The sequence below is a fragment of the Bos javanicus genome, chromosome 2, assembly GCF_032452875.1.
Source record: "Bos javanicus breed banteng chromosome 2, ARS-OSU_banteng_1.0, whole genome shotgun sequence".
Lineage (NCBI taxonomy): Eukaryota > Metazoa > Chordata > Mammalia > Artiodactyla > Bovidae > Bos > Bos javanicus.
Genome location: NC_083869.1, coordinates 84709018 through 84720343, shown reverse-complemented (window position 1 = coordinate 84720343; position 11326 = coordinate 84709018). Strand labels below are relative to the sequence as shown.

At 43.0% G+C, this 11326-nt stretch overlaps 1 protein-coding gene across 4 annotated transcripts in view; it reads left to right on the top strand.

Moving 5' to 3' along the window:
- Positions 1 to 9301: 9301 nt before the first annotated feature.
- The window catches only part of DNAH7 (dynein axonemal heavy chain 7), a 252750-nt gene continuing 250725 nt past the window's right edge, over positions 9302 to 11326 (top strand). The window contains exon 1 of one of the 4 annotated variants that reach the window (XM_061440716.1): positions 9302 to 9789. In XM_061440716.1, the coding sequence (XP_061296700.1) occupies positions 9775 to 9789 (15 nt within the window). In that variant the 5' untranslated portion in view covers positions 9302 to 9774. The remainder of the gene's footprint in view (positions 9790 to 11326) is intronic. The other 3 variants (XM_061440697.1, XM_061440686.1, XM_061440708.1) reach the window with 3 other exon arrangements.

The following is an 11326-nucleotide window of genomic DNA, read 5'->3' as shown; positions in this document are numbered from 1 at the left end:
ACCCAAATTAAGCACTAAGTAATTGCATGATGCAGTCTTTCAAGGAGACAAATAACAGGAGTGATAAAGTGTCTTTCTGTAACTTTTGAGGAGTCCTATGGTCCAACACATCTAGTCAAAAACTTATTCCTAATATTTTTGGAAATACGTCAGGGTTTTGAGCCTGCCTTAACCTGAATGGTGAAGACAGAGATTATATCTCAGCTACAGTCTACTTGGTGACATTACTGACTGCTATGAGAACTACCATGGGAATTCAGTGCCAGGAGCCACATTCCTCTTGCTTGACAGGGATCACGTGTGTGCTGTGTGCTGTGTGCTAAGTCGCTTCAGTCGCATCCAACTCTTTGTACATAGACCCATGGACTGCAGACCCATGGACTTCAGCTTGTCAGGCCCCTCTGTCCCTGGGATTCTCCAGGCAAGAATACTGGAGTGGGTTGCCATGCCCTCCTCCAGGGGATCTTCCTGACCCAGGGATTGAACCTGTGTCTCCTGCATCTCCTGTATAGGCAGGTGGGTTCTTTATTACTAGTGTCACTGGATCACAATGTGACAAATACAAAAGAACTCTCTTTGCCAAGTTTTAAAAAAGTATTTCTTTCCATGATTCTGGCAAGGTGCACAACAGAAGACAAATTTAGAAACAGAATTCTGCCAATGAGAGATTGACCCCATGGGGAGCTAGAAATGAAGGCAATGTAGAAAGTCAGAATTCCCTGATGCTTCTTTCAATTATGGTTTTTGAGTTGAGGGTGAACGGACTGTGAGACAGCAGAGGACGGAAGAAGAAAAATTTGCACATGGGGAAAGTGTTCAGTTCAGTTCAGTCACTGACTTTTCCAGGTTCACCTCTGTCTAGATGATTGCTGTAATTCCTTCTGTCTCTCGCTGACCTGTAGACAAGTGCCCTCCATGAAGCAATCCAGTTGGTACAGGGATTCTACCAATTACCCTAATTCCTTCTAAACACCTGGGAGCTATTGGGATTAGTTCTTTTGTCAGCGTGTAGGGTGGTCACTTGGAGAAGGCAATGGCAACTCACTCCAGTACTCATGCCTGGAAAACCCCATGAGAGGAGGAGCCTGGTAGGCTGCAGTCCATGGGGTCATGAAGAGTGGGACAGGACTGAGTGACTTCACTTTCGCTTTTCACTTTCATGCATTGGAGAAGGAAATGGCAACCCACTCCAGTGTTCTTGCCTGGAGAGTCCTAGGGACGGGGGAGCCTGGTGGGCTGCCGTCTATGGGGTCGCATAGAGTCGGACACAACTGAAGCGACTTAGCAGCAGCAGCAGCATGGTGGTCACTGGGCTTCCCAGGTGGCTCAGTGGGTAAAGAATCCGCCTGTGATGCAGGAGATACAGGTAGACCGAGTTCAATCCCCAGGTTGGGAAGATCCCCTGGAGGAGGGAATGGCAACCCACTGCAGTATTCTTGCCTGGAGAATCCCATGGACAGAGTAGCTTGGTGGGCTATAGTCCATAGGGTCACAAAGAGTTGGACATGACTGAAGCAACTTAGCAGGCACATACAGGGCGGTTACTAAATCAATGACACCTCTGTATATCTTTTGGTTACTGCCAGTGGTGTGAGCACTTAAAGGTTTTTTTTTTTTTTGGTTTGCTTCTCATATTCTTACTTTCTACATTTTTTTTTTCTTCTCTTTGGCTGACTCAACCTTCCATTAATCTACGAGTATTCAGATCTTTTCATTGTGCCCTGGGGCTATGAAAGCATCCTACACCTTTCCCCAGTCTCTGAACCTTACCTCTACCTCCAGGTTTTGACTGAAGTTTGTCTCTCCCTGAAGATTTTTTTCCTATGTGGGATTTTCAATTCTTCCACATCCCAAGTTCAGGAGAAGGGGTCTTCAGCATTTATTCTCTGTTTTCTAGTAAAAAAAAAAAAAATCTTAACTAATTTTAGGTTCATAGCACCTGCTCTTCTTGTCTCCTGCTTCATTCATTGAGGACTCGCTCATGGTTTTCCTTTCCACTCTGCTACTTCAACATTCAGGGGAACAAGCATAGTCTTAGCAACTTAGTTCCTTGATCACCCATGGCCAAAGTCCTTTACTTCCATCATCTGTGTCTATGGCTATGGGGACCTTGTCAATACCTGGAATTGCGTGATTTCTGAAATGACAGTCAGTAGTCAACACCCTCATTCCTATCCTTTCTGCTTTGATGGTTAGTGCGTCCCAATGTGTTACCCTCATGAAGACCACCACCTAGTCTATTCAACAGCCCTTTCTCCTCTACTTATTTTAGGTTCAAGATTATTTCAACTTCTCTCTTATCAGATGCCCCATTCTCTTGTTCTGTTGTTGCTGGAGGTCATTGAGAGCATGTTACTGCAAGTTGACCCATAAGGTGGACCCAGGCAATCAGAGGCTCCCCACCTGCTCCCCCGTCCTTGAAATGTATGTTCTTCTGTTCTCACAGTGGGAGCTGTTTTCAAAGACACAGTCTTATAGAGCAATGCGTTGTTGAGACTACTTGGACCATATCTATGTGACTGAACCCTATTAATGCCTCTATATAAACTGAAGATACTGGCAGGTATGTGCAGAGATCTACGCATCTTGTGAGCACCCAAGACAAGTCTCATGTGTAAGTTCCCTGGTTTATTAAGCCTGGCACCTGCCAATCTTGAGTGCCCTGTCTGCTTCTTTCTTTAGTCTGTCTGTGAGTCAAAAGTCATCCTGCTGACATACCAGCCTGGTAAATGTGTTTTTCTTTTCTGAGCCTGAGCCTGGTCTGTTGAACATCTTTGGAGTGTAGGTTTCTGTCACTAATTCAGTGGCTTCAGCTTCATCTGGGTCTTTCCTAAATTTCCCCGATTGCTTCTGTTCTCTTCCCTTTTCTTCCAAGTAGTCATTTCAAAACTTCTCTGTTTCACTTAAATTTTCCTTTAACCCCTGACATATACTTTTCATCTAGTTCTTTTCAAGTGATTTTACTTTCTACATCACAAAGAAAATGAAACTCACTTTTGGAAATGCCCCCCCGACTACACACCAGCAAACTGGTGTAGTCAACACCCACACCCACACCACCACCCACATCTCCATTCATCCTTCTTACTTTTATGGGTGTCCTACAAGGTGTCTCTTCATCTGGAAGTAATTCTATCTCCTTTTAACTTTTCCTTCATCTTCATCCTCTCCCTTACTATTTTCATAAAATAGAAGCAAAACACTCCTGTTTGAAAAAATAAGGTCCTTGTATCCATACCTTCTTGGAGAAGGAAATGGCAACCCACTCCAGTGTTCTTGCCTGGAGAATCCCATGGACGGAGAAGCCTGGTAGGCTGCAATCCATGGGGTCGCACAGAGTTGGACACGACTGAAGTGACTTAGCAGCAGCAGCAGCATCCATACCTTCCCACAATCCCCACTCTATCTCACTTGTTCATAACTCAAATGTTTGTCTAAACTGACAGTCTCCCCCCGCTTCATTCTCCCACCTCTGGTATCTGGACCCACATCCCCCTGAAATCCCTTTGCCACATTCACCACTGACTTGTGTATTGCTTTATCCAGTGGATACTTTTGAATCTATGTGCCAAAGCATTTGACAGTATTGACCAAATTCTCCTTCTTGAAATATTTTTCTCTTTGGTTTTCATGAGTCTATATTCTCAGTTTTCAATTCTCTTTGGCCACTTTTCAGTTCTCCTTCCCAGGTTTCCTTCTGTCTAACATTGTTTGCTTTTTTATACTAGATTCTCCTCTGTTCTTGTTTTATACACTCCCTGGGTCATCTCATCTATGGATGAATGGATTGAATATCACTTATATGATAGAGTCTCAAATCCATGTCCTTAGTTCCCAAACTATCTTCTGAGCTTTGACTACTATGTATAATGAGTTGTGTGCTCAGTTGTGTGTGGTTCTTTGTGACCCCATGGACAGTAGCCCACCAGGCTCCTCTATCCATGGAATCTTCTAGGCAAGAATACTGGAGTGGGTTGCCACATCCTACCCCAGGGGATATTCCCAACTCAGGGATGGAACCTGTGTCTCTTGCATCTCCTACTTTGGTAGGCATATTCTTTACCACCATGTCACCTGGGAAACCCCCCAACTATGTACATTATCTACTGGCCATATGGGCACTTGCGTGTCTTGCAGATGTCTCATGGTTGCCATGTCCCTCACTGGACTCATCACTTTCTCTTTAAAGCCCACTTCTCTTCCTCTTTTCTCTACCTCATCATTCCATATGGGTATACAAAGCAGTAAAATGATCCTCAACATTATTTCTCCATTTTAAGCATTCACATTCTAATGAAACCGCATCCTAAATATCTCTTGAATTTGTCTACTTCTCTCTTTTACTTCCATTATGAGCCCAGTTCTAGCCACCATCATTTCCTGCGAACTCTCCTAATAGCCTCCTATCAGGACCCCTTCTTGCCTTCACCTCACATTTCCCTCTTCACTATAATGAAGCTAGTGTGCTCTTTCAGAAATGCAAATATGATCCTGTTATTTCTCCTCTTCCTCCTCCTCATTTGGCTTCAATTTTCTTCTTTTTTAAAAAAAGAATTTAGTCATTGTAAAATATACATAACACAAAATTTATATTTTTAAACCGTTTTTAAGTGTACAGTTCAGTGGCATTAAGTACATTTACCTTGTGTATCTATCACTGCCATTCATCTTTGGAACTTTTTTCATCTTGCAAAGCGGAAGCTCTGTACCCTTTGCTAAATAGTATCTCATTCCCCCTACTCATAACCCCTGACAACTACCATTCTGTTTATATAAATTGACTGTATACCTTATGTGGATAGAAGCATAGCATATTTGTCCTTCTGTGACTAATTTTAGTTAGCATAATGCCTTTGTAGTTCATCCATATTGTAGCATGTGTCAGAATTTCCTTTCATCCTAAGTCTGAATGTATTACTATTGTGGCCATCAATAATGAATTGTTTAAGAAATTGTGGAGAAACTGCAACAGAACACTATGCAGTATCAAAAAGAATGAGTGCCTGATATGGATCCATCTCTGAGATATATTGTGAGTAGGAAAAGCAAATTACAGAATAGATTGTGTTGTATGCAAGCATTTGTGCAAATGAAAGAGATATATATGTTTGTGTATAGACATTTCTCAAGGTCTGCCAAAGAAAGTAGTAACACTGGCTGTCTCTGGAGAGGTGAAAGATGGGTCAGGAATGCTAGGGAGACAGATTTTCGTGTAAAATTTTGCTCTATTTGGGAACTTTTCATGTGCCTGTATAACTTTTAAAAATAAATACTAGTGTGCACATGCTGAAAACTTTCCCATTGTATTACCACATGTTGTTTACTCATTCATCCTTTGATAGACACTTGGGTTTCCTCCACCTTCTGGGTTATTGTGCATAATGCTGCTATAAACATGGTGTACACATATGTTTGTGCTTTCAATTCTTTTAGGAAAATACCAGAAGTGGAATTGGATCATATGGTAATTCTATTTTTAAATTTTTAAGGAACTGCCATACCGTTTTCCATAATGATTGCACCATTTTGCATTCCCACCAATAGTGTGAAAGTGTTCCAATCTCTCCATATCGTCTATATCCAAGTGTTTCATCTTTCCATGTCTCATGGTTTTGATTTGCATTTCTCTGATGGTTAGTGAGTCAAGCATCTTTTCACATGTCTATAGGCCATTTGTAAATCTCGTTTTGGAAAATGTCTTATTGAATCCTTTGCCATTTAAAAAAATCAGATTGTTACTGTTGAGTTTTAGAAATTCTCTATATATTCTGGTTATTAATCCCTATCAGATGTGTGATTTGCAAATATTTGCTTCCTTCTGTTGGGTATATTTTCACTTTGTTGATAGTGTCTTTTGATGGACGAGTGTTTTAAATTTTGATGAAGTCTAGTTTGTCTATTTTTTCTTTTGTTGCTTATGCAATTTGTTTCATATCCAAGAAACCATAGCCAAATCCAGTAGCATAAAGATTTTTCTCTATGTTTTCTTTTAAAAATTTCATATTTTTATCTGTTACCTTCAGGACATTGATCCATTTTTAGTTAATTTTTGTATATAGTGTTAAGCCAGCTTCATTCTTTAACATGTGAGTATCCAGTTTTCCCAGCTCTATCTGTTGAACACTTTTGATTCTGTAGGTTTTTACTAAATTTAAATATTATGAAGTGTGAGTCCTTCAATTTTGTTCTTTTTCAAGAGTATTCTAGCTCTTCCAGGCCCCTTGAAATACCTTATGAATTTTAAGATGAGGTCTTATTTCCGAACAAAACAATTTTCCATGGCAGTCATTAATCCCTGAAGTCTAAACTCCATACCACTGTTAGAGGGGCTTCCCAGGTGGTGCTAGTAGTGAAGAACCCCCCTGCCAATACAGGAGATGTAAGAGACATGGTTCAATCCCTGGGTTGGGAAGATCCGCTGGAGGAGAAAATGGCAACTCACTCAAGTATTCTTGACTAGAGAATCCCATGGACAGAGGAGCCTGGTGGGCTACAGTCTATAGGGTTGCAAACAGTTGGACATGACTGAAGCTACTTGGCACATACATGCACTCTTACTCAGTCCAAGCTCATACCATTCACCACATGACAAGCCAATAGAGACATAAGTTGTTGGGGCAAGGTAACAACTTTATTTGGAAAGTCAGAAGACAGGGAAGATGGTGGACTAGTGTTGCAGAGAAACATCTTAACCAAGTTAGAATTCAAGTCTTCTTTATACTCAAAGGTGAGAGGGTGTTCTTGTTGTTGCAAATTTCATGGTGTCAGAATTCTTTGTTCTTGCAGCTGTCCAGGTAGACCAGGTCATGATGTTCCTGGAAAGCTCCCACAACACAAATGTTATTTTCTGTTCTGCAACATTTTTTTTTTCACTCTCTGTATGAATGGAAACTGTTACACCTTTACAGGTCAGAGCCTTGAGAATGGGCTATCCTGTGCATTTCAGGCTATAGACAACATTCTTAACTTGTAGTGAAAACAATAGAACACAAAAGTTAAAAGAAACAAATCCAAAATGGAGTCAGATTTGTTTTTCACTATTACGTCCTGTTTTAGAGAGGCCTTTAAAATACAGCACCTGCGTGTCACCTCAGTTTCATCTCCAGATTTTCTCTAAATTGCTCATCTACTCTCCAAACTTTCAGAACTACTTTCAGTTATTCCAACAGCCATCCACCCTTGTTTAGGGCCTTTTATTATATGCTGTGTGCTAAGTTGCTTCAGTCCTGTCTAACTCTTCATGACTCTACGGATTGTAGCTGCCAGGCTCCTCCAGGCAAGAATACTGGAGTGGGTTTGCATGCCCTCCTCCAGGGGATCTTCCCAACCCAAGGATCGAACCTGCATCTCTGAAGTCTCCTGCATTATTAGATGGGTTCTTTATCACTTGTGCCACCGTGGAAGGCTCTCTCTCTCTCTGTTTGTGTGTGTGTATGTATGTATGTGTCAATTCAGTTCAGTTCAGTTGCTCACTTGTGTCGGACTCTTTGCAACCCCATGAACCACAGTACACCAGGTCTCCCCGTCCATCATCAACTCCCGGAGTCCACCCAAACCCATGTCCATTGAGTTGGTGATGCCATCCAACCATCCCATCCTCTGTCATCCCCTTCTCCTCCTGCCCTCCATCTTTCCCAGCATCAGGGTCTTTTCAAATGAGTCAGCTCTTCACATTAGGTGGACAAAGTATTGGAGTTTCAGCTTCAATAGCAGGCCTTCCAAAGAACACGCAGGACTGATCTCCTCCAGGATGGACTGGTTGGGTCTCCTTGCAGTCCAAGGGATTCTCAAGAGTCTTCTCCAACACCACAGTTCAAAAGCATCAATTCTTCTTTATCAATTCTTCTTCATCAGCTTTCTTTATAGTCCAACTCTCACATCCATACATGACCACTGGAAAAACCATAGCCTTGACTAGACGGACCTTTGTTGTCAAAGTAATGTCTCATCTTTCTAATATGCTGTCTAGGTTGGTTATAACTTTCCTTCCAAGGCGTAAGCGTCTTTTAATTTCATGGCTGCAATCACCATCTGCATTGATTTTGGAGCCTAAAAATAAAGTCAGCCACTATTTCCACTGTTTTCCCATCTATTCCCCATGAAGTGATGGGACTGGATGCCATGATCTTCATTTTCTGAATGTTGAGCTTTAAGCCAACTTTTTCACTCTCCTCTTTCACTTTCATCAAGAAGCTCTTTAGTTCTTCTTCACTTTCTGCCATAAGGGTGGTGTCATCTGCATATCTGACGTTATTGATATTTCTCCTGGCAATCTTGATTCCAGCTTGTGCTTCTTTCAGCCCAGCATTTCTCATGATGTACTCTGCATATAAGTTAAATAAGCAGGTTGACAATATACTGCCTTGACGTACTCCTTTTCCTATTTGGAACCAGTCTGTTGTTCCATATCCAGTTCTAACTGTTGCTTCCTGACCTGCATATAGGTTTCTCAAGAGGCAGGTCAGGTGGTCTGGTATTCTCATCTCTTGAAGAATTTTCCACAGTTTACTGTGATCCACATAGTCAAAGGCTTTGGCATAGTCAATAAAGCAGATGTTTTTCTGGAACTCTCTTGCTTTTTCAATGATCCAGCGGATGTTGGCAATTTGATCTCTGGTTCCTCTGCCTTTTCTAAAACCAGTTTGAACATCTGGAAGTTCATGGTTCACGTATTGTTGAAGCCTGGCTTGGAGAATTTTGAGCATTACTGTGAGATGAGTGCAATTGTGCAGTAATTTGAGCATTCTTTGGCATTGCCTTTCTTTGGGATTGGAATGTATGTGTGTATATATATACACATGTGTGCACATGTGTGTATGCATATATATATATATATATATATATATATAAAATCTGCTTTCTGTGTTTCAACACAGTTTGGCTATGCACTTTTCACATCCCTTCCACATTTTCAGGAGGAAACTAAGAAGTTTGTATTTTGTGTTCTCCTTGAGGACCGCAATTCCATGTTGAGAGCACTGCATTTTAACTGCTTATTTCAGTACTCCCCTAGCCTGTGCTGAAGGGATGGCGCCTTGGTAACTTTGTACTCCTAGTGCCAAGCACAGCATCTTTCATTCAGTAGACTATCCAGGAATGTTGGTTGAAATGAATTCTTGATGGCTCTTTTTCTGGTATTTCTTCCAAGGGATAGTTTTCCAGTGTGTGGGAAAAGTCAACAGGGGGAGTTGGAAACCCATGGAAAATAGAAGAAAGGTGTTTACTTGTTCTAGACTTTGCATGCTTTGTTCTCCTACTTTGGCCCACATCAGCAGTGAAATTTGCAATCATTTCATTCCATGAGTAGTCCTCTGAGACCTTCTAGGTACAAAGTTAAATAGGAAAATAGGAGTTAAGGCAGGGACCTGGAGCACCCAGCCATGTTAGGAGGTTGCCGAAGTGTGATAGTCATCAAAGGGTATTTACTTCTCCAGGCAGAAGGAGGAGCACCCACCGCCTTTAGTTGTTCAATGCACCCGCTGCGGAAGTACCAGTTTGGCTCAGGTGCCACCCAGCGCCTTGGAAAGTGCCTGCCACCGGAACGCACTGCTAGTTCCACAGTGCGGTCCCAGGAGCACCCCATGACCGGAAAAGGAACGTGCGCGGGTCTGTTGCTTAGCAACGAACGCAGCCGGGACGCTAGACGGCCCCCGAGCGGAGGGAGCAGAGACTGCCGTGTGGCCGGGGGTCGCATCTCTCTCCGAGGGGTTTCGTGGGGGCGCTGGCAGGAAGGATCCAGGAGCCACCCGGTGCCGCCAGCGCGTCCTTGCAGCCATGAGCAGCGAGCAGGTGAGAGGTTGGCTCCTGGCTAGGCTCCTCCCCGCGGCGAAGCTTCCCTAGTATTTCAAAACTGATAGAAGCCTAGGTCTTCCGGACTTCCCAGTTGTGACCCCGCAGGCTACAGCTTCTTTATCGCGCTTGTGCTCTGGGATACAGAGATTTTCCGGTGAGAACTTTTATATAAACTCTTCCCAACCGTTTGTACTTGGTGTTGTCATAACAACCAAACACATCAGTGGAGCAGTGCGTCAGCAGTTTAAAGTACAGTTCCAGAGTGCTCCCATTGTACTAATGGTGGGTGTGTTTGGCTGGGGAAAGCTTCGGGTGGGGAATTGCCTTTGATTTGGGCTCTAGGACTGGAATACAAGCCCCTTCAGAGCGGTGCAATTTTGGGCAAATCACTTGATCTTTCTGTCTTCTCTCGCTTTTATGCAAAAGGGAAGAATCAGAACAACTTTTCTTTCCTTCTAAGGATATTATGAAATTCAAATAATATAAGATACCATGGTGTGGTCAGTGTCAAATGGAATTTCTTCTTAGGACAAGATTCCCATGGCATGTAACAAAAGATGCATATAAAACCTTGTGTTAGTCACTCAGTTGTGTCTGACTCTTTGCCAACCCATGGACTGTATCCCACCAGGCTCCTCTGTCCATGGGATTCTCCAGGCAAGAATACTGGAGTGGGTTACCATTCCCTTCTCCAGAATATAAAACTTTGTTGTTGTTTAGTCGCTCAGTCGTCTCCTACTGTTTGCGACCCCACGGTCTGCAGCACGCCAGACTTCCCTGTCCTTCACCATCTCCCGGAGCTTGCTCAAACTCATGTCAATCCAGTCAGTGATGCCATCCAACCACCTCGCCCTCTGTCATCCCCTTCTCCTGCCTACAGTCTTTCCCAGTATAGGGTCTTTTCTAGTGAGTTGGCTCTTTGATTCAGGTCACGAAAGTATCGGAGTTTCAGCATCAGTCCTTCCAATGAATATTCAGGATTGACTTCCTTTAGGATTGACTGGTTTCATCTTCTTGCAGTCCAAGGGACTCTCAAGAGTCTTCCACAGTTCAAAACCATCAAAACCTTGGCTAATCATTGTTAGTCAAATCCATTTCACCAGGCTTCACTCATCAAGTTCCCTTTTAATTTTTGCCACAAAAGACTTGCAGGCTCAGAGTTGTTTTCCAGGAGGTTGGAATCAGCTGTGACTATTTATGGATGAGCTAATTAAGACTGGGTAGGCTCGCTCACCTTCCAACTGGCCATGTGCAAGTATCTGGCTTGGTGACCTTTTGACATCAGAGGGCTGACAACTCCACCCTTATACCCTGTTTGTTCTTGTTGAGTCAGTATGTTGTCCTGTTCGACTGTTTGTGATCCCATGGACTGAAGCCCACCAGGTTCCTCTGTCCATGGGATTCTCCAGGCAAGAATACTGTAATAGGTTGCCATTTCCTTCTCCAGGGTGTCTTCCCGACTCAGGGATGGAGCCTACCTCTCCTGTGGCTCCTGCATTGCAGGCAGATTTTTTATCACTGAGCCACCGCGGAA